This window comes from Oncorhynchus mykiss, chromosome 22 (genome assembly GCF_057628025.1).
Source record: "Oncorhynchus mykiss isolate SJ-2025 chromosome 22, ASM5762802v1, whole genome shotgun sequence".
Lineage (NCBI taxonomy): Eukaryota > Metazoa > Chordata > Actinopteri > Salmoniformes > Salmonidae > Oncorhynchus > Oncorhynchus mykiss.
The window spans coordinates 9,369,489-9,397,311 of NC_143043.1; the positions used below are offsets into that span (position 1 = coordinate 9,369,489).

Here is a 27,823-nt window from a genome sequence, read left to right on the forward strand (position 1 = left end):
ATAGTTATGATTGGAATTACAAGGATAAGCATAGTGCCATTTAGCAACAAACGTACTGTTTCTTTAAAATAACAGAGAAACTTTAGAAAATGCTTAGCTAGTAACTTTTTTTAATTTCATGGCCAGGATTCCTGAACTTGATAACAGTATGAAATGTCAAGGCAATTATTTCATCGCTACTAGGGGTGATGGGTTGATGACTGGCATGAAACTCAGAGGTGAGGAAGTCTGGATGGAATAGTTTGCAGGGAGCTGATTTTCTGGGGTGGTCTGAATGCAGGTTGTGGAGAACGATTATCTGGGATAATGCAAAAGGCTAACTCAACTAAAGCAGTCTGATATTACACAGATAGAAAAAAAAATCTGAATGAGTCATGTGTGTGAAACTTCACAAGGAGCTGTCAGGCTGCGGGCTGTGAGGGGATTTGGCACTGTATGTGTGGCACTATATTGGCATTCCACCGAGGGCACCAGTGGTAAGGGAACAGGATCTTATAGTGAATGAGTTGGTCTGGCAATGGCAGGGGTTTACGCAGTGGGGTGCAATGTTTAGAACTTTGCAGCTGAAAACGTCATGAAGAATCAACACCGTATTTCTTATTCTGCAAGAAAACTAAATAATGTCTGCTCTACGCAATCCACTTCTATCTGAACGCTCTAACGTTGGGCCAGAATGTGGTAAGTGGGTGTGTGTGGATTGGGTGCCATGGCTACGCGGGAACAGATGGCATGCAAGGTGGATGTGTGGGTGGTACAGGGCAGAGAAGTTGATCTACTCAGTGTTCGAATTGCATATGGATCAAGGCCTAAAATTAAACACCCGCCACACACCAAATGCAGGTAGGTTTTGGCGGGTAGTTCCTCAGGGCTCTACAGTGCGGCAATTTTATAAAAATAGTCACAAGTCAAGTATGGGCACATGCGAGTTGTGATTAATAGAAAACTGATACTGAGCATTTATTTTTCAATGTACAGTGCCTTGCGAAAGTATTCGGCCCCCTTGAACTGTGCGACCTTTTGCCACATTTCAGGCTTCAAACATAAAGATATAAAACTGTATTTTTTTTGTGAAGAATCAACAAGCGGGACACAATCATGAAGTGGAATGACATTTATTGGATATTTCAAACTTTTTTAACAAATCAAAAACTGAAAAATTGGGCATGCAAAATTATTCAGCCCCTTTACTTTCAGTGCAGCAAACTCTCTCCAGAAGTTCAGTGAGGATCTCTGAATGATCCAATGTTGACCTAAATGACTAATGATGATAAATACAATCCACCTGTGTGTAATCAAGTCTCCGTATAAATGCACCTGCACTGTGATAGTGTCAGAGGTCCATCAAAAGCGCAGAGAGCATCATGAAGAACAAGGAACACACCAGGCAGGTCCGAGATACTGTTGTGAAGAAGTTTAAAGCCGGATTTGGATACAAAAAGATTTCCCAAGCTTTAAACATCCCAAGGAGCACTGTGCAAGCGATAATATTGAAATGGAAGGAGTATCAGACCACTGCAAATCTACCAAGACCTGGCCGTCCCTCTAAACTTTCAGCTCATACAAGGAGAAGACTGATCAGAGATGCAGCCAAGAGGCCCATGATCACTCTGGATGAACTGCAGAGATCTACAGCTGAGGTGGGAGACTCTGTCCATAGGACAACAATCAGTCGTATATTGCACAAATCTGGCCTTTATGGAAGAGTGGCAAGAAGAAAGCCATTTCTTAAAGATATCCATAAAAAGGGTTGTTTAAAGTTTGCCACAAGCCACCTGGGAGACACACCAAACATGTGGAAGAAGGTGCTCTGGTCAGATGAAACCAAAATTGAACTTTTTGGCAACAATGCAAAACGTTATGTTTGGCGTAAAAGCAACACAGCTGAACACACCATCCCCACTGTCAAACATGGTGGTGGCAGCATCATGGTTTGGGCCTGCTTTTCTTCAGCAGGGACAGGGAAGATGGTTAAAATTGATGGGAAGATGTATGGAGCCAAATACAGGACCATTCTGGAAGAAAACCTGATGGAGTCTGCAAAAGACCTGAGACTGGGACGGAGATTTGTCTTCCAACAAGACAATGATCCAAAACATAAAGCAAAATCTACAATGGAATGGTTCAAAAATAAACATATCCAGGTGTTAGAATGGCCAAGTCAAAGTCCAGATTTGCACGCCCAATTTTTCAGTTTTTGAGTTGTTAAAAAAAGTTTGAAATATCCAATGAATGTCGTTCCACTTCATGATTGTGTCCCACTTGTTGTTGATTCTTCACAAAAAAATACAGTTTTATATCTTTATGTTAGAAGCCTGAAATGTGGCAAAAGGTCGCAAAGTTCAAGGGGGCCGAATACTTTCGCAAGGCACTGTATTTATGCCATTCTGTTTCATACATGTTAATGCACAATTTAATCCAAACGTTGTGCCCCACCTCGCGTAGCAACACTGCCTGTCTGGGGGGCTGCACACAGTTGGTCTAACTAGTAAAGTGAGACTTGTGTTTCTTGGATATTTACATTGCCTGCAGTGGAAGCAAAAACAGAGATGTCGTCAGCCTCTACTAGTCAGATTCTTTCAGGCACACTAGTGATGTGCAGTTCGCAAATGTTTTTATTATTTTTGAACTACTATTTTTACTGACTCAAGAGTCATGAATTGTTTTTCATGAGTGACTTGTTAATTTAAGTCGTTCGTTTGATCTGCTTGTGCCGGCCGTAATGAGTCCTAAAGCACGATTAATACACGTTCCTCGGCACAGCAACTCCAGAGACGTGCTCCGACCACCAACTGTCTGGCATATGTGTGGAGGAACTGACAATTGATTGCATGGTGCATTAATGAACGCCATTAATTGATTATTGAATGTAATGCTGGAAACAGCTTTGTAGAACCAAAACATACACAGCTCAACAAATTCAAACTCGAGAATGAAACATTTGGAGCGCTGCAGCTCGCAAACATTGTGCTCATCACCCTCACGGCAGTCAAGGAATGCATTTCGCCAAGAGTTGCTCAAAATCTAGTCCAGTTGCAGCCACAACTAGTGTAGACCTTGTAATAAACGCATCAATAAATAATATTATGTTTGCATGCCCAGCAATACACACATGTAAACACGTACTTTAAACAATGTACAAGTTTCAGTCACAAATGACAGCTCCAATGAGCAACCCATGGTGAACGACATTTGATTCTTAAGACTCTGGTTCACGACTTCGAGAGTTCAGTTCATCGATGCCCAGTAGAGGGTCCTGAATGCTCTGGGCATGACTGACTCAAATTAACTAAATTAGTCAAAAGATGACTTGTTATGACTGAACGAGTCAAAGATCAGTCAGCAAAAAGAGCCGAAATTCCACAGTAACCTTAAAGGGGCAGCAAAATCTGTGATATTTGGTTAAAAGACTCGGGTCACAAAATATTACATTAAACTGAGAAAGATACCACATTACTTCTTTCTAGTAATACATATCTTGTTTTAGAAATGTTACTAAGCATGCTCATCCATTTTGTTTTCAGTTTTTTAGTGTAACGCAAAACAAATATTTTGGTTGGTGAAGTGGCTGGTAGATGTATTAATCTACATGCCAGTGTCTGGTAGTCATTAAAAAGTTTTAGGCCCTGACATTGACTCTTGGGGGTGCCGGATGTTAATATCTTTATTTTTGGGGGGCCCGCATAGATATTTCCATTCTTGTTGTGGGGATGCCCCGCTCCCCTCTTCCAAGTATAGCGTTTCCTGTGTATTATAACATATTGTACAGCTGATGAAACAAACACTGTAGAAGTATTTTTTTTTGAAGTTAAAATCAGTGTTATTTCCTCAAAGTTGCTGGTTGAAAATACAATCTACACAGGCCCTAATCAGCAGGTTTGCATGGGGGGGGGGGGGTTCAGCTTTCCAAGGTGAAATCACCATGCGGTAAATAGATAGATAGACCAATAACAAGAGAGATCCAAACCTCTCTGCTAGTAACAGCTAGTTTTCAGTTTCCCCTCCCCACTCAGACCACTCCCAGAAAGTCACAGCAAAAATCCATTTAAATGGAATCTATTACAGTAAGGTACTAACAGTGCCCTTTTCCACATTGTTACATTACAGCCTTATTCTAAAATGGATTAAAATGTTTTTTCCCCCTTCATCAATCCGTCCACAGTACCCCTTAATGACAAAGCAAAAAATGCACCAACCCAAACAAGTCTCTGAACTTGTTGGTGGATGTGTGTAGATTGGGTGGCTGAGAAACTGAGGTGTCACAGGGTCAGTGGAGCCAGAAGTACTCACATGTGGCAGCAGGTGGAGCAGGGCATCTCCGCTGAGCGTGCCCACAGCCAGGGCAACCAGGAATGTGAGCAGGAACTTGAAGCAGCCCTGGTTGAGGATGGGCACCAGTATTACACCCAGTAGGGACAGCAGGCTGATAATGGTGATGGAGACAAAGCCCCACATCCAGACCCACACTACACACACACAAACAGAGAAAGGGGGTGAGAGAGACAAAGATGGTGAGAGAGAGAGTGAAGAAAGAGAAAGACCGAAAGAGTCATACCACAACTCGTAAGGGAAGGAGCATTATGCATCGACTGCCAAAAATATTGTGAAGGGGGGGTGACACCATAGTCAGAAACCTGTCGCCCTGCAGAGAAAAATGTCTACTGTCCACAAGCTGATGGCATAGGCTTAGGCTTACTCATAGGCTTACTTTCTTGAGTGAGATTTTGTAACAACCACTTCCATCGCTGTTGAAAGCAATAGCTACACACAGAGCCACGTTGGTAGATGTCATTAGGAGTTCATTTTGTCCTTGCTCCTCGAACATTTATTCAAAACAGAGGCCCATAATTAAAACAGAAACATAATGTATCAAAAAGGTCATAAAAGTATATGGTCATGACAGGATCAGTTTGACAGTCATAGTTGGGGCCAGGGCTCTAGAAAACTGAGAAACTAAAGAACAATTTAGATGTTTAATGTAGTGTGAAATTCAATGTCACACAAACGTGTGCCGCATTCGCTAGACTGATACTAGCTTCTGCCACCAGCATTCAGATCTGGCAGGTGTCGAAGACTGAAAATGCAGGCTCATCATCCAGACAATTGATGTCAAGGGTGGACTGCGACAGTCCTTTCTTGCCAAGTCTTTCTTGCCATGAATTGTACATTGAGCTCCGAGACAGGATTGTGTCGAGGCACAGCACTGGGGAAGGGTACCAAATTACTACAGCATTGAAGGTCCCCTAGAACACAGTGGTCTCTATCATTCTTAAATGGAAAACACTTGGAACCACACTCTTCCTAGAGCAAAACTGAGCAACCAGGGGAGAAGGACCTTGGTCAGGGAGGAGACCAAGAACCCGATGGTCACCTTGACAGAGCTCTAGAGGTCCTCTGCAGATATGTGAGAATCTTCCAGAAGGACAACCATCTCTGCAGCACTCCACCAATCAGGCCTTTATGGTAGAGTGGCTAGATGGAAGCCACATGACAGCCCACTTGTAGGTGCCTTTTGGCAAACTGCATCTCAGAAAGTAAAAAAAATAAAAAATAAATAGTAATAATAATAAAGTCAATAGTAGTAAGACAGGGTTTTCCAGGGTTTTCCAATCTATTTATTATTGCCATCAAAATGTTAGTTGTTAAAAACAGATGCAACAATATGAAGGGATTAGAAATCCAGGGCTTAAAAACAAAAATGTGTCATTGTACGCTGATTCATGTTCTCTTTTAAATCCACTCTTAGTATCCCTCCTACTTTTTCTAACTTTTAATTTTCTGGATTAAAAGGAAATGACGGCGTGTACTATATTACGTATTGGACCATATTATTTTTTTTTAATCAAACTTTTACATTACTGTGTAGTTTACCAATAAAATAGTCTGATGGGGGGATGTGGACATAGTCGGTATATAGTCGTGGCCAAAAGTTTGAGAATGACACATGAATTTCCACAAAGTTTGCCGCTTCAGGTGTCTTTAGATATTTTTGATGTTACTATGGAATACTGAAGTATAATTACAAGCATTTCATAAGTGTCAAAGGCTTTTATTGACAATTACATGAAGTTGATGCAAAAAGTCAATATTTCCAGTGCTGACCCTTCTTTTTCAAAACCTCTGCAATCCGCCTTGGCATGCTGTCAATTAACTTTTGGGCCACATGGCACTGATGGCAGCCCATTCTTGCATAATCAATGCTTAGAGGTTGTCAGAATTTGGGTTTTTGTTTGTCCACCTGCCTCTTGAGGATTGACCACAAGTTCTCAATGGGATTAAGGTCTGGGGAGTTTCCTGGCCAAGGATCCAAAATATCGATGTTCTGTTCCCCGAGCCACTTAGTTATCACTTTTGCCTTATGGCAAGGGGCTCCATCATGCTGGAAAAGGTATTGTTCGTCACCAAACTGTTCCTAGATGGTTGGGAGAAGTTGCTCTCTGAGGATGTGTTGGTACCATTCTTTATTCATGGCTGTGTTCTTAGGCAAAGTTGTGAGTGAGCCCACTCCCTTGGCCGAGAAGCAACCCCACACATGAATGGTCTCAGGATGCTTTACTGTAGGCATGACACAGGACTGATGGTAGCGCTCACCTTGTCTTCTCCGGCCAAGCTTTTTTCCGGATGCCCCAAACAATCGGAAAGGGGATTCAGAGAAAATGACTTTACCCCAGTCCTCAACAGTCCAATCCCTGTACCTTTTGCAGAATATCAGTCAGTCCCTGATGTTTTTCCTGGAGAAGTGTTTTTTTCTTCATACTCTTGCAACATGTCTATTGTTTTGAAATGTATCCTCTTGCCAGAGGCAGTTGCTACTGTTGAGTAATATCTTACTTGTCACATCCGGCAAAACCCCCTATAATCCAGATATTTCACCGGATGTATAAACGTGAAGCATACGGTTGGCGTTTCCACTCACTCCCAAATATGGTGATGAGGAAGCGGCCGGCAGTGGGAGAGGATGGAATGAGATGGATTTTGACCAACATTCTGCTAACTTTTTTTTGAAAGATTTGATCTTTACAAAATATGCATCCTGTTCGCAACAAGGCACTAAAGTAAAACTGATAAAAAATAGTTTCAGGGTAAAATAAATAAATAAATCCAAGGACAGGCAAAATCATAGAGGAAAACCTGGTTCAGTATGCTTTACACCAGACACTGGGGGATGAATTCACCTTTCAGAAGGACAATAACCTAAAGCAAGGCCAAATCTACACTGGAGTTGCTTACCAAAAAGACAGTGAATGTTCCTGAGGGGCATAGTTAGTTTTGACTTAAATCTACTTGATAATCTATGGCAAGACCTGAAAATGGTTGTCTAGCAATGATCAATTTGACAGAGCTTGAAGATTTTTTTTAAATAATAAAAATGGGCAAATGTTGCACAATCCAGGTGTGGAAAGTTCTTAAAGAACTACCATGAAAGATTAAAAGCTCTATTCGCTGCCAAAGGTGCTTCTACAAAGTATTGACTCAGAAGTGTGAACACTTATGCAATGATATACACGGCTCAAAAAAATAAAGGGAACACTTAAACACCACAATGTAACTCCAAGTCAATCACACTTCTGTGAAATCAAACTGTCCACTTAGGAAGCAACACTGATTGATAATACATTTCACATGCTGTTGTGCAAATGGAATAGACAACAGGTGGGAGGGCCCGACGTCCACAGGTGGGGGGGGGTTGTGCTTACAGCCCAACACTGTGTAGGACGTTTGGCATTTGCCAGAGAACACCAAGATTGGCAAATTCGCCACTGGCGCCCTGTGCTCTTCACAGATGAAAGCAGGTTCACACTGAGCACGCGACAGACGTGACAGTCTAGAGACGCCGTGGATAATGTTCTGCTGCCTGCAACATCCTCCAGCATGACCGGTTTGGCGGTGGGTCAGTCACAGCCCTCCATGTTGTCGCCAGAGGTAGCCTGACTGCCATTAGGTACCGAGATGAGATCCTCAGACCCCTTGTGAGACCATATGCTGCTGCGGTTGGCCCTGGGTTCCTCCTAATGCAAGACAATGCTAGACCTCATGTGGCTGGAGTGTGTCAGCAGTTCCTGCAAGAGGAAGGCATTGGTGCTATGGACTGGCCCGCCCGTTCCCCAGACCTGAATCCAATTGAGCACATCTGGGACATCATGTCTCGCTCCATCCACCAACGCCACGTTGCACCACAGACTGTCCAGGAGTTGGCGGATGCTTTAGTCCAGGTCTGGGAGGAGATCCCTCAGGAGACCATCCGCCACCTCATCAGGAGCATGCCCAGGCGTTGTAGGGAGGTCATACAGGCACGTGGAGGCCACACACACTACTGAGCCTTATTTTGACTTGTTTTAAGGACATTACATCAGCCTGTAGTGTAGTTTTCCACTTAAAAAGTATTTAATAAGAATATTTCATTCATTCAGATCTAGGATGTGTTATTTTAGTGTTCCCTTTATTTTTTGAGCAGTGTATTTCTGTATTACATTTTCAGTAAACGTACTAAAAATATGTCATGATCATTTTTGTCATTATTGGGTTTGTGTGTAGATGGCTGATGGGTAGATGGGTAATTCAGGCTGTGGAATAAGTCAAGGGTATGAATACTTTGAAGGCACTGTGTAGCCAGATGAGAGCTTACTTTCATTCCAGTAAAACACACATTTTCAACCGTGCATAGACAATAACCTAGCAAATTACATACTGTAGGTTGTCACTCAACTAATAAAGCCTAATATCACAAACCATTTTTGCATTTGAATGATGAAGGTGCCTCGCAGATGTGCAAGAACAGGCCATCTACCGCTCGCTGGTCATCGCTCAAAAGCTGGGCACAGTGTGCAGTTTGATTACAGTATGCTACTGATATTGCCTGGAGTTTTTCACCATGCAAAATTACTTTTAGAACAATGACTGTCAACACAGTTACATGCTTAGGTGTGACATGCTAAGTAGTCAAAAGATGGAGGTATTTTCAGAATGTATAAACTATGTAATATGAGCAAAAAAAAAAAAAAAAAAAATGGGACACCCTTTGCACTTCAGTGTGGTGGTTTGACAGCCTTTTCCAATCCCTCATGAAACAGTTTGGAACCCTGCCATTTAAAGAACATTGAGACATACAACTGAATTGGCCTTGCTGATTTTAATAATATTTTGGCTATGCTCACTCTTCAAAATGTTTTTCTTTTAATATTCAAACATAAAATGATGGAGCTACTGTGAAATGACCAATGGAGACCATGTGATATGATTAAGCCAGTTGGAAGATAATTCTTCACAGTTTCAAATGACGTTCGACGGGAAGTATTCCCTGATTGGCAGTTTTGCTAAATGTTGTTGTCCAATGCCTTTTCCATTTAAATGTATTGTCATGGGTAAGAACACTTTAGTAGTAGTACTTGGCAGCTAAAAGCTAAATTGCAGTACTGAGAGTGCCATTGCATCATACGCATGTCAAAACAGAAAAACACTTAGGCCTATCCAGCTCCAAGTAGTATCAATTCACCACACCAATAAAAGGACAAAAACATAAGTAAGATCAACCTTTGTGCAGCCCTTATGTTTTGGCAAAGTTCTGCAGAGCCTTGGGAAATGCTGATGGCAAATAACTTTTATGCCAAAGTTTAAGGCACACGTCAAATCACGAGACTGTCACAAAGCTATTGACATGTTTCTGCGCATGAGTTCTCACTCGACACAGAAGAGCCTTCAAGCTCACTATGTGCTACCTAAAGCAGGGTTGTATTTGCTGAAAAAAAAAATACTGTAGTTTGTTTGCAGTGCTCATTTTGTTTGCGTGCAACAGAAGCTAAGTGTGTACAGAAGGGTGTGACTGACACATCTATTGTGTAAATAGGCCCTAATACTGCCACCCATGTGTGAGTTGCACCATTCAAAACAGATTCAAAGCCTTACATCCACAGAACAATCCAATAATATTATCTAGGCTTTTGGACATGAGTACCGCAATTGTCACATTATTGACACAAAAGTCACAATGGGCACCTTGTTAGTGGATGAGGTAAGATACATAAATGCATTACTGTCACCGAGTGAAATCACAGGGTCTTACCGGAGTTGGCTGGCTCCAGGGCGGCCTGCCCCAAGTCCACCTGGTGATAGTGGCGGATGCAGACGCGGCTGTCAATCTGGTAGAGCAGGGCCGGGCACAGGTAGGTGAACTGGCTGGGCGAGATGCGGGAGTCTGGACTCAGGCCATAGTAGTTGAGGAGCTGGGTCAGATTCAGACACTGGCGATTGAGGAAGGAGGGAGGAAGAGATGGTGGACATGGGTGAAAAGGTTCAAACAGTACCATGTCATTACACATCCTTTACTACTCAGTTTATGCAAATCCATTTCATATATAACATTGTGTATTCATCATACATAACATAAATAACCCCCACCTCCTCATGCTGATGAACCACGTCCTCTTGATGCCTGGGCAGGGCTGGCACCGGTAACATGGGGCTCAAGTGGGGCTCACCTGCCGCCCTCTTCCCCCTAGGCGCATAACTAAGACTGTGACCATGCACGTGGTCATGTTCCTGACTGTGGTTATGGTGGTCTTGGTTTCGTGCCCACTGGCCTTTGGGTTTCCTTGGCCTCTTGGGCTTGGATTCTGGAGGTAGGGTAAGTGGGGCAGAGGGCTTGGAAATAGGGACCTCTGAAGCCTCGGCCCCTGGTTGCTGCTCCTGGCGGGCCTGTGCCGGGGCTGTGGATGGCTGCTCTTGATGTGCTTGAGGACTGTCCGTGTTGTTTTGTGAGTGATGGGGGTGTGTGTGGGATTTGAGGTCATGATCATGATAGTGTTCATGATCATGATGAGGCTGAGTCTTGTTGCTGTGGTCTTCATGGTTGAGCTGTTGGCTCTCTTTGCGTTTGTGCTCTTTGTCTTGTTCGTGGTCATGATTTGGTTTATGATCATCACTGTCTTTTACTGGGCCGTGGTCATGTTTGTGGTCGTGATCCTCCAATGGACCATCATCTACAGTGGGACTGGCACCGGTCGCCAGTTGGTTGCAGGGGGAATGAGTTGGCCCTGGATCTGTGTGTGGGTGGTAGTGTACGTGGGGCCTCCCCCGTGTATGCTGGTGTCTATGCCCATGGCCATGCCCTGGCTCTTCGTGGGTGGGCGAGTGTGAGTGGAGCCCCTCCTGGACCTCCAGCAGGTCCAGGTGGGCAACGTGATCGTGGCCCAGCTCCTCATGCTCCAAGCCCACCACCTTCACCTTCCCCAGACCCAGGCTGAGCAGCAGGCTCTGGAAGCCACGGAAGTCCAGCTGGCCGCGCTGGCCGTAACGCCGGAACAGTTGGTGGATGTAGAAGCGCTGCTCCAGCTCTAACACCTCGCCAGGACCCTTGTTCTGCGCATCTATTTCCCCACCAGACCCTCCTCCGCCCACGTAAGGAGCCTGGGAGATCTGCAGGTCGCTGTGGGCGTGTTCATGACCATCATGGTCGCCAGCACCGCTATGGTCGCCTTGGTGATGGCCGTGGTGATGGTGCTGGCTGTCGCCGTGGCAGTGGCTGCACTGGTGGAACAGGAAGGTGAGCACACATAGGAAGCAGAACTTGGTGTGAGTGTGGACCCGCATCGTCTCCCCGCTATGACACCCCTAAAATGGGTAAAGAGCACACACACACACACCTGTAAGAAACTTTGTTATAAGCCTAGAAATTGATGAAGTAGCTACCCAACTGATCTAATAATAACCAATCTGATTTAAAATAAAAAAGACTGGACAAATGGGCTTTCATCTAATTGCAGCCTGAGCACAATAAGCTCCCCAAAGAGCTAGCCGGAGAAAGTGAGAAATTTGCTTTTTTTCCCCCTCATGTTTTTTCGCCAGAGGCAGACATAGCATTCCAGTCAAATGATCTTCATAAGATCTCCAGAGAGGCCTGGGGGTAAGGGGGATGCTAGGGAGTTGAATGGGAATAACTAACTGCAAAGACCAGAGTTAGAAAGAGGGTAAGGCAATGGGGATTGTTAGCAAGGGTACCTTTGCTTTGATGCTAGACACACAGACAGTGCTTGGGACAGACCCCAGACAAACTGAAGAAGCCAAACTACAGAGCATTGAAACCCGTAGACCAGCAACCATATTGAAAGTACACAACACTACCCAATCACTTATTTTTATTACATTTTCAAAACATTGGTAGTGGGCTGTGTTCTATGTCTTTTATACAGAATTCATATATTTACACTTTTTACCAAGTCAAAAGTTTGGACCTACTCATTCAAGGGTTTCTTTATTTTTACTATTTTCTACACTGTAGAAAAAGTGAACACATCAAAACTATGAAATCATGCAGAACCCAAAAAAAAAAGAAACATTTTAGATTCTTCAAAGTAGCCACCCTTTGCCTTGACACACTCTTGGCATTCTCTCAACCAGCTTCAGTAATGCTTTTCCAACATTCTTGAAGGAGTTCCCACACTTTGAATCTGTAGATAAGTAGCCTAGCAATAACCAATGCTAAATACATTAAATGTATTCGATACAGGTAACTTGCTGCTGATCTTGTCATGCAGGGCTCCCTTGAATCTAAAAAAATGTTAGCTGACACAAGCTAGTTGAGTGCCTTTCAGTTACTGACATAACGAGAGAAACCGCTTATACACAACCAAATTGAAAAATTTCCCCTTGTGCATTCTAACTCTTCTCACTCTTTAACAGTATGTTTTTTGGGGGGGAAATTGATCCGATGGCCTGTAAAAGGCCGCCAATTGCCCATCCCTGGTCTAGAGGATCCTGTATGCCAATCATGGCTGTGTATATAAATCTGTTTGACACGATCAGACTGAGCATTTCGATGACAAAAGGCTCAGGGAAATAAATGATCAAAAACATATTTGGAGTTATTTTCATGAAATAAACACACTGATTTTATTAGACAGAGTGATTAAAACATACAATTATAAAGACTGCATGTGGGCTTAAAATAAAGGTTGACGTTGCACTACACATAAATCGCTCTGCTATTTCCTGGTTGCTAAAATTCTAATATTTCTGTTCATGTGACAAAATAAGTATAGTGTAGAGAATCATTGTACCATCTAAACCACTGAAATATAGTTTTGCTAATCTCATGAGGCATCTAACATATTGCCAGATCCCAGATTGCACGTGTAAGGACAGAGACTGACATGAAGAAGGCTAGAGACAGACTCAACAATCCATGCTCTATAGATCTGTAGTCCGAGTATATTTAAAAAGATTGAGCAGAGACAAGAGTAGGTTTAGCTGTAAGAGCAAGACAGAGAACATCTTGTTCATAATCCTTTCTATAGAGTGGTTAAATTAGTTTGTAGGCAAAACTGCTACAGATGTTTGTGAGAAGACCAATTTTCGGGGTGTTTCCTGGTCCGACAAACAGACCTGTAGTTCTACCACTTTTGACAGCAGATGCAGAAGGGCGACATAAGCAGATGCGGAGACTGCAATTGAAACTGGTATCTGTAGCTTGAACTGACCGATTTTAATTTTTTTATTGTGGTACTTAAATTGATGGACCGGTGCATAAAGATTTTTTTCTCATTTTTATATATCAGTAACTGAGATTAAACAGGCCATGTTATTTTTGCTATGATCTGTCCCTCCTAGGGTAGAGTAATCTGTCCCTCCTAGGGTAGAGTACTGCATCATACAATTATTTGTAAACATTCTACAGCAAGAAAGACTGTCTGGTACCCATGCTTCATTACGTCAGGCTACTTTATATCAATACTACCAACATATTTAGGCCAACATATGTTTGTGGTAGTGTTGATGTCAGATCACCATGCATATCTCAGTCAATTCTGATAACCTGGTACAGAGCCCTAGTCTTCTACCCAAGCAGTCGATAATCCTGCCAATACCAGAGCTAATCAATGACTAACTTCCTTATACCAGACTTAGGATAAGGAGGTGCAAATACTAGGACCCATTCGTTAAGTGGTACCAAAGGGCTGCTCGATAATATGCATCTAATGCATGATACTTCCAAATATAAAACATGTATATGAGTGACTTTATACACTTGTGCAAACATAAGCAATATACTGACAATTATTTCAAGACACTGAAATAACATATTGCCAAGTGCAGCCTGTTGCACACTATATAACCATGTAACAATTAAAGTGGGAATGAACTGCTAAAAATGATGTACAGTCAAATCAATGTGACACTAACCTTTCCCAGTCAAACAATCCAAGGAAAGCAGAGTAGGCTACTTACCACAGAGTGCCTTGCTTGCCCAAGCGATGCGTGAAATCAATTTAAGGCAGAGTGTGTGACAGCGGTGCAGCTTTTCAGTTGCAAACGGCAATGTGATTACAAGGCTACGTCGCAGCTGCTTCCGACAAGACACTGTTTATAAACATGAGTCTGGGCTGACCTATGAACCCACGTGGAGATAGAGGTGTGTTCTTAAAATAGGGCAAGACTAACCTAACAGAGCATGGTGTGTGTCTACTGAATACATTCGTTGTTGAGTGCTTTCACAAGGTTTGAGATATGTGAACTACAATAATTTCCACTTTATCACCAAAGCCCCATATACTACCCACCACTGCGACCTGTATGTTGTGACTCTCGTTGGCTGGCCCTCGCTTCATATTCGTTGCCAAATCCACTGGCTCCAGGTCATCTATAAGTCTTTGCTAGGTAAAGCCCTGCCTTCTCAGCTCACTGGTCACCAAACCAGCACCCACCCGTAGCACGTGCTCTAGCAGGTATATTTCACTGGTCCCCCCCCCAAAGCAAATTCCTCCTTCGGCCGCCTTTCCTTCCAGTTCTCTGCTGCAAATGACTGGAACAAAGTGCAAAAGTCACTGAAGCTGGAGACTCATATCTCCCTCACTAACTTTAAGCATCAGCTGTCAGAGCAGCTTACAGATGCACCTGTACATAGCCCATCTGTAAATAGCCCACCCAACTATCTCCATATTATAATTTTGTTTTTTACCCTTTGTACCGCAGTATCTCTACTTGCACATATTTCACTCCAGTGTAATTGCTAAATTGTAATTTCACCACTATGGCCTATTTATTGCCTTTTACTTACCGCCCTAATATTACTTCATTTGCACACACTGTATATAGACTTTTCTATTGTGTTGACTGTACATTTATTTATTCCATGTGTAACTCTGTTGTCTTGGCCAGGTCGTAGTTGTAAATGAGAACTTGTTCTCAACTGGCCTACCTGGTTAAATAAAAGGTGAAATAAATCAAACAAAATTTGTAAAAAAATGTGCTGGGGAAAAAAAAAAAAACACTTATGACCTATAAGTCATATCCACACCTCTTAAAGGTTTATTGAGACATACACAAGACAAACCTTTCGATACCACTGGGCCCTCTAAGGAACATCGTGCCAACAGTTTACTCTAATCGACACTCAAAATATGAAATTACTTAATATTTTTTTATCTGTCAAACTGTTTTTGTTTCATAAAATGTGAGATGTTTTGGCTGTGCAGCTATTAATTTTAATTTGTTCATTATATCCTTGTTTTTCAGGGACCCCTAAACTCAAGCAACTAAAAAGTACCTAGTTATTCTAAATTAAACATTCTTGTTTATGAGATACAAACAAGAACACCTTAAAAAATATATATATTTTGGGGAGGGGTACACTAGCCAACTTGCCTAAATATTCTGAAAAGTTTTTATTTTTATTGAAAGCTTGAAATGGACAGGACCTAAATGACCCAACAACCAAAACAGACAAGTATTGCTTTCTTAACGAACAAGAAAATCAAGTTATTTCTTGTTTATCAAAGTTTGCCAGCTAACTCATTGATAGTATACCCTGCTGTGTGTAAAGGTAAAGCTTTTGGTTACAGTAGCCAAAGAATACTGTACTTGTACAGGGGGAGCGGGTCATTAACTCACCATATCCAAGGGTGCGTTCTTCAATTCAACTGTGAATGAAAAGACCAATTCTCTGTTTAGTATAAAGCACATATACTTTGACACACACACACACACAACTCGAGACCCCTCAGGCTTAGTGTATTTTCAGGATTTAGTCAGGCACCACAACCAGTGTTTTTTTTTTTTTTCAGACGGCCAATGAAAAAGGTCAGCGAGTGATGTAACCGAATGCACTACAACCCAGCTCGTGAATTCACATGTTACTCTTTTAAGTTATACAATTTAAACCATAATTTCCACAACAATTAGGGATTTTTGACTCCGCTATACCTAGCCTGTTGTGACAGACATTGAATGATGTTAATCCGCTATTTTAGACCAAAAAAGTGATTTCAGAGGTAGCTGTTGGATTTTAACAGCAAAGGATTGTAAACACAGGTGGACTTTACATAAGGAGAAGGGCCGAGGACTGGCTTTGCGGGGGGGGGGGGGGGGACTGTCCGCTTCCGTTCAGTACACGTTTGAACACCAACCCCCAAAGTCAAATTGAATGACTGGCCAGCGCACCAGAGATCTGGTTCTGGGTTCCAAGAAAAGACTAAACATAACCCATCTTTGGTAGCAAGCACATTTCCTAGTTAACCAAATTAAACAAAATAAATGACTCTGTTTAGAAACATTAAACTTACTGTAGTAATACTGCTCCGCCTTGGCCCCAATCCTGACGTGATAGGGCCTTTTCCAGTTCTTCAGAAATACCAACTGTTGAGCTGAAGAGAGAAGTGTGACCAATAGCCCATATTCTCAAAAACGTCAATGACAACTGAAATGCAGGGTTTTGACAGATATCAAATGGCTTATTTGATGTCCAGCTGGAGTGGCCAAATCTCCTCCTTGAGAGCTGGGTATATGCAGGCTTTGCTCCAGTCCTACACCTACACACCTGAATCAGCTAATCAGTTCACAGAGAAGCAGCTGATCAGTTGAAGCAAGTGTGTTAGAATAGCTTTGGGGTGGAAATCCTGCCGGAGGATAGGCTAGCTATTTGGACATAAATTATGGACTTTATCAAACAAAAAACTAACATTTATTGTGGAACTGGGATTCCTGGGAGTGCATTCTGATGAAGATCAGCAAAGGTAAGTTAATATTTATAATGCTATTTCTGACTTCTGTTGACTCAACATGGCGGGTATCTGTATTGCTTATTTTGGTCTCGGAGCACTGTACTCAGATTATTCCATGGTGTGCTATTTCCATAAAGCTTTTTTGAAATCTGACACAGCGGTTGCATTAAGGAGAAGTACATCTTTAATTCCATGCAAAATGGTTGTATTTTCATCAACATTTATGATGAGTATTTCTGTAAATTGACGTAGCTCTCTTCAAAATCACTGGATGTTTTGGAGGCAAAACCTATGCGCCTTTTTTGAAATCGGACACTGTGGTGGAATTAACAACAAGTTTATCTTTTAAAAAATGGTGTATAATACATGTATGTTTGAGGAATTTTAGTTATGAGATTTGTTTGAATTTTGCGCCCTGCACTTTCACTGGATGTTGGTCAGGTGGGACGTTAGCATCCCAAGTACCCTAGAGAGGTTAACCAACAATGCTTTAAGAAGAAAATGTGTTAAGGACTTCACTGTAAGGTTCACACCTGTTAAATTCAGAGCATGTGACAAATAAAATGTAATTTGAGACAGGATTGTCTCAAGGCACAGATCTGGGAAAGGGTACCAAAAAATGTTTGCAGCATTGAAGGTCCCAAAGATCACAGCGGCCTCCATTCTTAAAAGGAAGAAGTTATTGGCCTGAATGCCAAGCGTCATATATGGAGGAAACCTGGCACGATCCTTAAGGTGAAGCATGGTGGTGGCAGATCATCCTGTGGGGATGTTTTCCAGCGGCAGGGCCTGGGAGACTTGTCAGGATTGAGGGAATGATGAACGGAGCAAAGTACCGAGATATGCTTGATGAAAACCTGCTCCAGTTCGCTCAGGACCTCAGATTTGGGCAACGGTTCACCTTCCAACAGGACAATGACCCTAAGCACACAGCCAAGTCAACGCAGGAGTGGTTTTTGGACAAGTCTCCGAAAGTCATTCAGCAGCCCAGCCAGAGCCCGGACTCGAACCCGATTGAACATCTTTGGAGACCTGAAAATAGCTGTGCAGTGACGCTCCCCATCCTACCCGACACAGCTTGAGAGAAACTCCAAATACAGGTGTGCCAAGCTTGTAGTATCATACCCAAGAAGAGTCGAGGTGCTTCAAAGTACTGAGTAAAGGGTCTCAAAACTTATGTAAATGTAAAAAAGTAGAAAGAATGTCTAAAAAATAAAAACTGTTCTTTATCATTAAGAGGTATTGTCTATAGATTGATTAAATCGTTTTCGTCCCCTCATCAATTTTAGAATAAGGCTGAAACATACAATTTGGGAAAATTCATGGAGTCTGAATACTTTCTGTACTTTCTGCACAAATCCACAGGCCTCCACATTCAAACTAGCACAGTTTATTATCTGATGGTTATGCAAACATCTAAGCCTCACAGGCTTTGACTTATACACGACCTAGGCTTATACAACATGGTCCAATAACTAGCAGTCTAGTGAAAATTATCAGAGGGCCTGGCAGAAGCAGCGGTGCATTCCTGGCGTGCAGACAGTCAAGGCTTTTTCTCTATCGCTCATCTTTAGACACGAGGCGGTGGGAGAGGAGACGGGAGCCCTTAAGCCGCGTCATATGACTCCCACACGGCTACAGCTTCCTCCTCATCTCAGTCTCTGTGTGTGAGTCAAATTGAATTTTGTCACATGCTTCATAAAAATAATAAAAACACCGGGTGTAGACTAACAGTGAACTGCTTACTTACAGGCCCTTCCCACCAATGCAGAAGAAAACAAAAACAACTAGAAAAATAATAACATGCGGAACAAATACACAAGTATAACTTAGGTGTATACACACGGTACCAGTACGAGGTAGATCTGTACATATAGGTAAGGATCAATTTACTAGGCAACAGGATACATAAAACAGTAGTAGCAGCAGCATACAGTGGGGAAAAAAGTATTTAGTCAGACACCAATTGTGCAAGTTCTCCCACTTAAAAAGACAAGGCCTGTAATTTTCATCATAGGTACACTTCAACTATGACAGACAAAATAAGAAAAAAAAATCCAGAAAATCACATTGTAGGATTTTTTATTTATTTGCAAATTATGGTGGAAAATAAGTATTTGGTCACCTACAAACAAGAAAGATTTCTGGCTCTCACAGACCTGTAACTTCTTTAAGAGGCTCCTCTGTCCTCCACTCCTTACCTGTATTAATGGCACCTTGTTATCAGTATAAAAGAGACCTGTCCAAAACCTCAAACAATCACACTCCAACCTCCACTATGTCCAAGACCAAAGAGCTGTCAAAGGACACCAGTAAAATAATTGTAGACCTGCACCAGGCTGGGAAGACTGAATCTGCAATAGGTAAGCAGCTTGGTTTGAAGAAAAACAACTGTGGGAGCAATTATTAGGAAATGGAAGACATACAAGACCACTGATAATCTCCTTCGATCTGGGGCTCCACGCAAAATCTCACCCCGTGGGGTCAAAATTATCACAAGAACCACACGGAGGGACCTAGTGAATGACCTGCAGAGAGCTGGGACCAAAGTAACAAAGCCTACCATCAGTAACACACTACGCCGCCAGGGACTCAAATCCTGCAGTGCCAGACGTGTCCCCCTGCTTAAGCCAGTACATGTCCAGGAAGTTTGCTAGAGAGCATTTGGATGAGCCAGAAGAAGATTGGGAGAATGTCATACGGTCAGATGAAACCAAAATATAGCTTTTTGGTAAAAACTCAACTCGTCGTGTTTGGAGCACAAAGAGGCATTGAAGATGAAACGTGGCTGGGTCTTTCAGCATGACAATGATCCCAAACACACCACCCGGGCAACGAATGAGTAAGAAGCATTTCAAGGTCCTGGAGTGGCCTAGCCAGTCTCCAGATCTCAACCCCATAGAAAATCTTTGGAGGGAGTTGAAAGTCTGTGTTGCCCAGCAACAGCCCCAAAACATCACTGCTCTAGAGGAGATCTGCATGGAGGAATGGGCCAAAATACCAGCAACAGTGTGTGAAAACCTTGTGAAGACCTACAGAAAATGTTTGACCTCTGTCATTGCCAACAAAGGGTATATAACAAAGTATTGAGATAAATACGTATTTGGTCAATAACAAAAGTTTTCCACCATAATTTGAAAATAAATTCATTAAAAAAATCCTACAATGTGATGTTCTGGATTTTTCTCCCCATTTTGTCTGTCATAGTTAAAGTCTACCTAGGATGAAAATTACAGGCCTCATCTTTTTAAGTGGGAGAACTTGCACAATTGGTGGCTGACTAAATACTTTTTTGCCCCACTGTATGTGAGGAGTCAAAAGAGTTGGGGCAAAAATTGTCATAGAAGATGGTTACCTATTTAACAAATAGCTACCGGACTAACTATTTAGCAGTCTTACGGTTTGAGGGTAGAAGTTGGTCAGGGTCCTGTTGGTTCCAGACTAGCTGCATCGGTACCGCTTGCCGTGCGTTATCAGGGATAACGGTCTATGATTTAAGTGGCTGGAATCTGAACATTTTAGGGCCTTCCTCTGACACCGCCTGGTACAGAGGTCCAGAAGTGCAGGGAGCTTGGACCCGGTGATGTAATGGGCTGTACGCACTACCCTTGCGGTCGGATCCAAGCAGTTGCCATACCAAGCAGTGATTCAGCCAGTCAAGATGCTCTCAATGGTGTAGCTGAAGAACTTTGAGGACGTAAGGGCCCATGCCGACTCTTTTCAGACTCCTGAGCAGGAAAGGGCTTTGTTGTACCTTCTTTACAACAGTGTTGGTGTGGGCCATGATAATTCCTTAACGATGTGGACACGGGGGAACTTGAAGTGCTCGAGCCCCTTCACCGTGTGTGTGTGTGTGTACGAAACATGTCCAGGTCTGTTGTTGCATTTCTGCAGACAGTACTGTGGGGGGGGGTGAAGTCAGGACAAGGGTAGTGCCCTGTCACGGAATCATGCCCCTGGTTAGCTCTCACTACTAATAATACATCTCAGCCTTCATAAGATGTAGATTCACAGTTTACATTTTAAAGATGTAGTCTGCCAAAGTGGACATGTCATGTCAAACTGAATTGAACAGACCACAACAATAGAAAATTAACTCCTATAAAAAAGTAGAGACTAAGAAATGTTTGGGGTTTTAACTAGGCTACTTTTCTACTGTATATCTGACTGGTTTGTGAGCCAGACTTTACAGAGCAGAAAGGGCAACTAAACTGGTATAGTACTTATACTATTCAAATAACTACCTTCGCCTATGTAAAAGGTTGCAGTTATCTAGAAAAGTCAGAGCTCAGAGAGACAGAGGCAGGTGTCTGATACCACATGGACACTACACACACCAGATGGTCTGCGTGGGCACAGTGAGGATATGGTACAGTGACGTCAGAAAGCATTCAGACCCCTTGAATTTTTACACAGTTAATTTACAGCATCATTCTAAAATGTTTTTTTTAATTAAATTAAATCCTCATTAATCTACATACAATACCCAATAATGGCAAAGGGAAAACAGATTTAGAAATGTTTTGCAAATGTATTAATTAAAAACATACACTAGCGTTCAAATGCAAATTAAAATCGATCAAAATACAGTGTTGATAGACATTGTTAATGTTGTGAATGACTATTGTAGCTGGAAACAGTTGATTTTTTTCATGGAATATCTACACAGGCGTACAGAGGCCCATTATCAGCAACCATCACTCCTGTATTCCACTGGCATGTTGTTAGCCAATTCAAGTTTATTATTTTAAAAGGCTAATTGATCATTAAAAAAACCTTTTGCAATTATGTCAGCACAGCTCAAAACTGTTGTGCTAATTGAAGCAATAAGCATTTGTGGGTGTGATTACAGGCTCAAAGTGGCCAGAAACAAAGTCTATTCTTGTTCAGAGAAATGAAGACTTCACATGCGAGAAATTGCCAGAAGAAAGTACCTTGATTCTGGCCATTTTGAGCCTGTAATCAAACCCAAATGCTGATGCTCCAGATACTCAATTAGTCTAAAGAAGGCAAGTTGTATTGCTTCTTTAATCAGGATAACAGTTGAGCTGTGCGAACATAATTGCAAAAGAGTTTTCTAATGATCAATTAGCTAATCCAAATGTAGACATTTAAAAAAGGCTAACACAATGTGCCACTGGAACACAGAAGTGATGGTTGCTGATATTGGGCCTCTGTACACCTGTGTAGATATTCCATTAATTTATTTTTTTAAAGCCTTTCCAGCTACAATAGTCATTTACAGCATTAACAATGTCTACACTGCATTTCTGATCAATTTGATGTTATTTTAAATGGACAAAAAGTGATTTTCACAAACAAGGACATTTCTAATTGACCCAAAACTTTTGAACGGTAGTGTAGGTATTCAGACCCCGCAGACTCTAAATTGAGATCAGGAGTATCCTGTTTCCACTGATCATCCTTGATGTTTCTACAACTTGGAGTCCACCTGTGGTAAATTCAATTGATTGGACAGGATTTGGAAAGTCACACACACACGTGGCTATATAAGGTCCCACGGTTGACAGTGCACGTCAGAGCAAAAACCAAGCAATGAGGTCGAATGAATTGAACGTAGAGCTCCGAGACAGGATTGTGTCGCAGCACAGATCTGGGGATGGGTACCAAAACATTTCTGCAGCATTGAAGGTCCCCAGGAACACAGCGGCCTCCATCATTCTTAAAATGGAATTCATTTGGAACCACCAAGACTCTTCCTAGAGCTGGCTGCCCGGCCACACTGAGGAATCGGGGGAGAAGGGCCTTGGTCAGGGAGGTGACCAAGAACCCGATGGTCACTGACAGATCTCCAGAGTTCCTATGTGAAGATGGGAGGAACTTTCAGAAAGACAAACATCCTACAGCACTCCACCAATCAGGCCTTCATGGTAGAGGGGCCAAATGAAGGCGATTCCTCAGTAAAAAAAGGCACGACAGCCCGCTTAGTTTGCCAAAAGGCACCAAAAGGACTCGGACCATAAGAAACAAGATTCTCTGGTCTGATTAAACCAAGATTGAAGTCTTTGGCCTGAATGCCAAGCATCACATCTGGAGGAACCCTGGCACCATCCTTACAGTAAAGCATGGTGGTAGCAGCAGCATGCTGTGGGGGTGTTTTTCAGCCGCCGGGCCTGGGATACTAGTCAGGATCGAGGGAAAGATGAACAGAGCAAAGTAGAGATATCCTTGATGAAAACCTGCTCCAGAACACTTAGGTCCTCCGACTGGGGCGAAGGTTTACCTTCCAATAGGACAACAACCCTAAGCACACAGCCAAGACAACGCAGGAGTGGCTTCTGGACAAGTCTCTGAATGTCCTTGAGTGGCCCAGCCACAGATCGGACTTGAACCTGATCGAGCATCTCTGGAAAGACCTGAAAATAGCTGTGCTTCCCATCCAACCTGAGAGCTTGAGAGGATCTGAAGAGGAGATCGTGAAAAACTCCTCAAAGACAGGTGTGCCAAGCTTGTAGTGTCATACCCAAGAAGACTCAAAGCTGGAATCTCTGCCAGGGGTGCTTCAACAAAGTACTGAGTAAAGGGTCTGAATAATTATGGGAATGTGTTTTTTTCTTCATAAATTTGCAAACATTAAAAATAAAAAATAAAACTTATGGGGTATTGTGTGTAGATTGAGGGGGAAACTATTTCATCCATTTTGGAATAAGGCTGTAACCTAAGAAAATGTGGAAAATTCAAGGGGTATGAATACTTTACGAATGCACTATACACTGGAGAAGCAACATAAATTTGTTCAACATTGACGTGTTCACTTATCAACTGCAATTGGTCACATGGATAGCTAGTTTTTCCACGCACAGTATTGCACGTCCATTCACAACCAATCCATCCAGTTAGAAACACGGCAATGACCCGTGGTTACTTTAACAAGGGGTGGATGGACTCAGGCTCCTAGCGTGAGTCCCACCGTAAGCTGGTGCAGATCAGCATGAGATCTTTAAAACTGATCGTATGTGTGATGCTACAGGCTGGGGACGAGTTAACCGCAGGATGAGAGGGACGGACGGAGGCTACGCCTGCAACCAGGTAAAAACTTATTAGCAAACAATGCCAAAACAGGGACGACTGAAACCTAAACAGCACTTGGGGAGGACTCAAAAAGGTACAGCTTACCTTTATCTCAAGACCTAGAAGAACAAAAGAAGGAATCCTCTCTCACACCCAATGCTCTTCTGGGTTACTATTGGAACTGGTTGGCTGTTTTAAAAAGTCTTTAAATCAGTTGACGTAGGCTAACTCGTTTGTGTGTGGGACGTGGTGTACAAAGGGAGGGGACAAAGTGTGTGCATGTCTTGGAGATGGGATCAGAGTTAATGAACCGGACATTTTCTGGAAGGGGTGGGGGTCCAGATGATTTGTGCGTGCGTATACAGACTGAGCAAGAAGCCAGAGTCTGGTGAGTTACGCAAGAGGGCCTCTCGTTGGGGGCACAAAATGGGCATCACATTCGTGAGGCAACATGCTGACATATCATTGGGAGAGAGAGAAAGAGACCAGGAAACTGACAGAGAGAAAGAGAGAACCAAACGATATGATGAGTAGACAGTTATTGAATAACCGTGGTTGGTTATGGATGAAGACTCGTGAAAATAACTGTAAAAAACATTTAAAAATAGGCCTACATTCATTTTAGGATTACATTTAAAATGTTTTATTAACTTTATTTTCATGTAGATAGGTAAAGTTTAATGGTGGGAGTGTTGACTAATGATTATATGCAATTGTTCAGCCAACTTTGTCTATTAAACTTTCTACATCTCTTTCCAACTTTCCTTTGATGCTTTAGCTAGAATGCGCTGATGTTGGGTCAAATGGACAAGGCGCCATTCCTCTCCAACCTGACATGGTATAATTCTTAATGTATCGACTAATCAGCAATGATCCTGCCCGGTATGATGCCCTAGGTGATGCAAAGTAGAATAGTAGCCTAGGTTAGTGCACAGCCAGCAATGCACTTTCATGAATGCCCATGCGGTAGCCTACAGTTTGTAAAACAGGCAATTTCCGTTTATTAGTCATTGGGTTACGTTAATTTCTTGCATGTGCTCAGTAGATTACCATTTCATTCTCAGAGTGGAAACTTTGTTTACAGAATTCAAAACCGGCTACACTTGAGAAAAAAAAGTATTGGTTTATTTCATAGGCTCCCATCATTTACGCGCTCCATGTGAGCAATGCGCATGCATCTGGTTTCTCTGCCCTGTTAATGTTGACAGAGTGCGCACCTGGGCACACATAGAAGTACCTGGCCTGCTTCTTGCAAATGTCAAATCTAGGAAAGTGCCCAGCCGGGCTTCTGTCATTTTTTCTTCACCTCAGACATTAAGTCAGCAAATACTTTTTTTTTTTTCCAAAATGTTATCCTTTCAAAAATATAATAGTTCCTTACAGTATTTGAAAAATCTTTCCAACACTCTCCCCCTCAATAATCAGTGGCACTGAAATAACACGCAACTTGTCCATAGCCTATTTGTTTCTATTTGAAGGATTGCCAAGTTCATCTTCATACTCGTCCCCTTCATACTTCCAATATCATATAATCTACTTTAAAATAATCTATGGTAAGCATAAAAATTAAAATACATTTTTTTAAAAAGTTTAATGAATGGAGGAATGTTTGCTCATCTGACATACACGGTTGGTGTTGATTTATGGGCACTTTTACGAGGGTGTGCTTGTTTGAGTTTGCCGATTCTCTCTACAGGCCCATTAAGAAAGTTTCCTAAGTAGTCTGTCTGGACACAAATCGCTTTAATAAGAATCAAACGGTCCTGGTCATGATTTAAGCTACATTATTTATCATTAAAAGGTGTCCTGCCTTTGAAGAAAATACACTATATGACTAAAAGTATGTGGACATCTGCTCAATGAACATCTCATTCCAAAATCATGGGCTTTAATATGGAGTTGGTCCACCCTTTGCCGCTATAACAACCTCCACTCTTCTGGGAAGGCTTACAAGTAGATGTTGGAATGTTGCAGTCGGGAACTTGCTTCAACCACAAGAGCATTAGGGAGGTCAGGCACTGAATTCTCTTGGATGTACAGAATCATCTAGAATATCATTATATGCTGTAGCGTTAAGATTTCCTTTCACTGGAACTAGGGGGCCAAGCCTGAACAATGAAAAACAGCCCAGGACCAGTATTCCTCTTCTGGCACTATGCAGTCGGGCAGGTAGCATTCTCCTGGCATCCGCCAAACACAGATTAAGCCGTCAGCCTGCCAGACGGCAAAGCGTAAATTATCATTCAGAGAACAAATTTCCACTACTCCAGAATCCAATGTCAACAAGCTTTACAGCCAACGATTGGCATTGCGCATGATGATCTTATGCTTGTGTGCCGCTGCTCAGCAATGGAAACCCATTTCATGAAGCTCCTGACGAACAGTTCTTGCGCTGACATTGCTTCCAAAGGCAGTTTAGAACTCGGTAGCGAGTGTTGCAAATTACAATTTTTACACGCGTCGGCGGTCCTGTTCTGTGAGTTTGTGTGGTCTACCGCGGTTGTTGATCCTAGATGATGTTATTGTGAAGTGGAAACAGCACTTAGTTGACCGGGGCATCGCTAGCAGGGAAGAGATTTGACTACATTTTCTACACCTGTCAGCAACGGTTGTCGCAGAAAAAGCTACGTGTAATTTGAAGGTGTCCACATATATACATACTTGTGTACATAAAGTGTAAATGCCACGGTCATCGAATGACCGCAGCAGCAGGGTTTGTGATGTTATGCAAATATTTTGTGAAGTGGGAGAAAACCCTGCAAACTTCATTTGAATGGTTTTGTGGGTCGAAATAGGATTAGTATTATATCTAAACACACACACAGTACCAGTCAAAAGTTTGGACACCTACTCAGTCCAGGGTTTTTCTTTATTTCAACATTGTAGAATAATAGTGAAGACATCAAACCCCCCCCTCCCAAAAAAAGTGTTAAACAAACCAAATATATTGAGATTCTTCATAACATCTTTGCACACTTGTAATTCTTTCAACCAGCTTCATGGGGTAGACACCTGGAATGCATTTCAATTAACCAGGTGTCTTGTTAAAAGTTAATTTGTGGAATTTCTTTCCTTCTTAATGCATTGGAGCCAGTTGTGTTGTGACATGGCAGGGGTGGTATACAGAAGATAATCCTATTTGGTAAAAGACCAAGTCCATATTACGGCAAGAACAGTTAACATAAGCAAAGAGAAACGACAGGCCATCCTTACTTTAAAGACATGAAGGTCAGTCAATGAGGAAAATTAACCAAGTTTCTTCAATTGCAGTCGCAAAAAACATCAAGCACTATGATGAAACTGGCTCTCATGAGGACCACCACAGGAAAGGAAGACCCAGAGTTACCTCTGTTGTTCAGAGACTGCATGAAGCAGGCCTTTGTAGTCTAACTGCTGCAAAGAAACCACAACTAAGTGACACCAGTAAGAAGAGACTTGCTTGGGCCAAGTGGAAATCTGTCCTTTGATCTGATGAGTCCAGATTTTGGGGTTCCAACCACTGTCTTTGTGAGACACAGAGAAGGTGAAAGGATGATCTCCACGTGTACATTTCCCACCGTGAAGCACGGAGGTGGTGGTGTGATGGTGCTTTGCTGGTGACACGGTCTGCGATTTATTTAGAATTCAAGGCACACTTAACCAGCATGCCTACCACAGCATTCTGCAGCTATATGTCATCCCATCTGGTTTGCGCTTAATGGGACTATCATTTCTTTTTCAACAGGACAATGACCCAAAACACACCTCCAGGCTGTGTAAGGGCTATTTGACCAAGAAGGAGAGTTATCCCAACCCATCTCAAT

The 27,823-nt window shown here is 42.4% G+C and overlaps 1 protein-coding gene across 5 annotated transcripts in view; it reads right to left on the reverse strand.

Moving 5' to 3' along the window:
* The window catches only part of slc39a10 (solute carrier family 39 member 10), a 63,614-nt gene that overhangs the window by 28,685 nt on the left and 7,106 nt on the right, over nt 1-27,823 (reverse strand). For 2 of the 5 annotated variants that reach the window (XM_021578737.3, XM_090215308.1), the window contains 5 exons: nt 16,551-16,631; nt 15,880-15,908; nt 10,393-11,604; nt 10,058-10,235; nt 4,288-4,463 (listed from right to left, as the gene is read on the reverse strand). In XM_021578737.3, the coding sequence (XP_021434412.1) occupies nt 4,288-4,463; nt 10,058-10,235; nt 10,393-11,604; nt 15,880-15,882 (1,569 nt within the window). In that variant the 5' untranslated portion in view covers nt 15,883-15,908; nt 16,551-16,631. Of the gene's footprint in view, nt 1-4,287; nt 4,464-10,057; nt 10,236-10,392; nt 11,605-14,217; nt 14,566-15,879; nt 15,909-16,550; nt 16,632-24,125; nt 24,276-27,823 lie in introns of those variants that run through there. The other 3 variants (XM_036958567.2, XM_090215309.1, XM_021578740.3) reach the window with 3 other exon arrangements.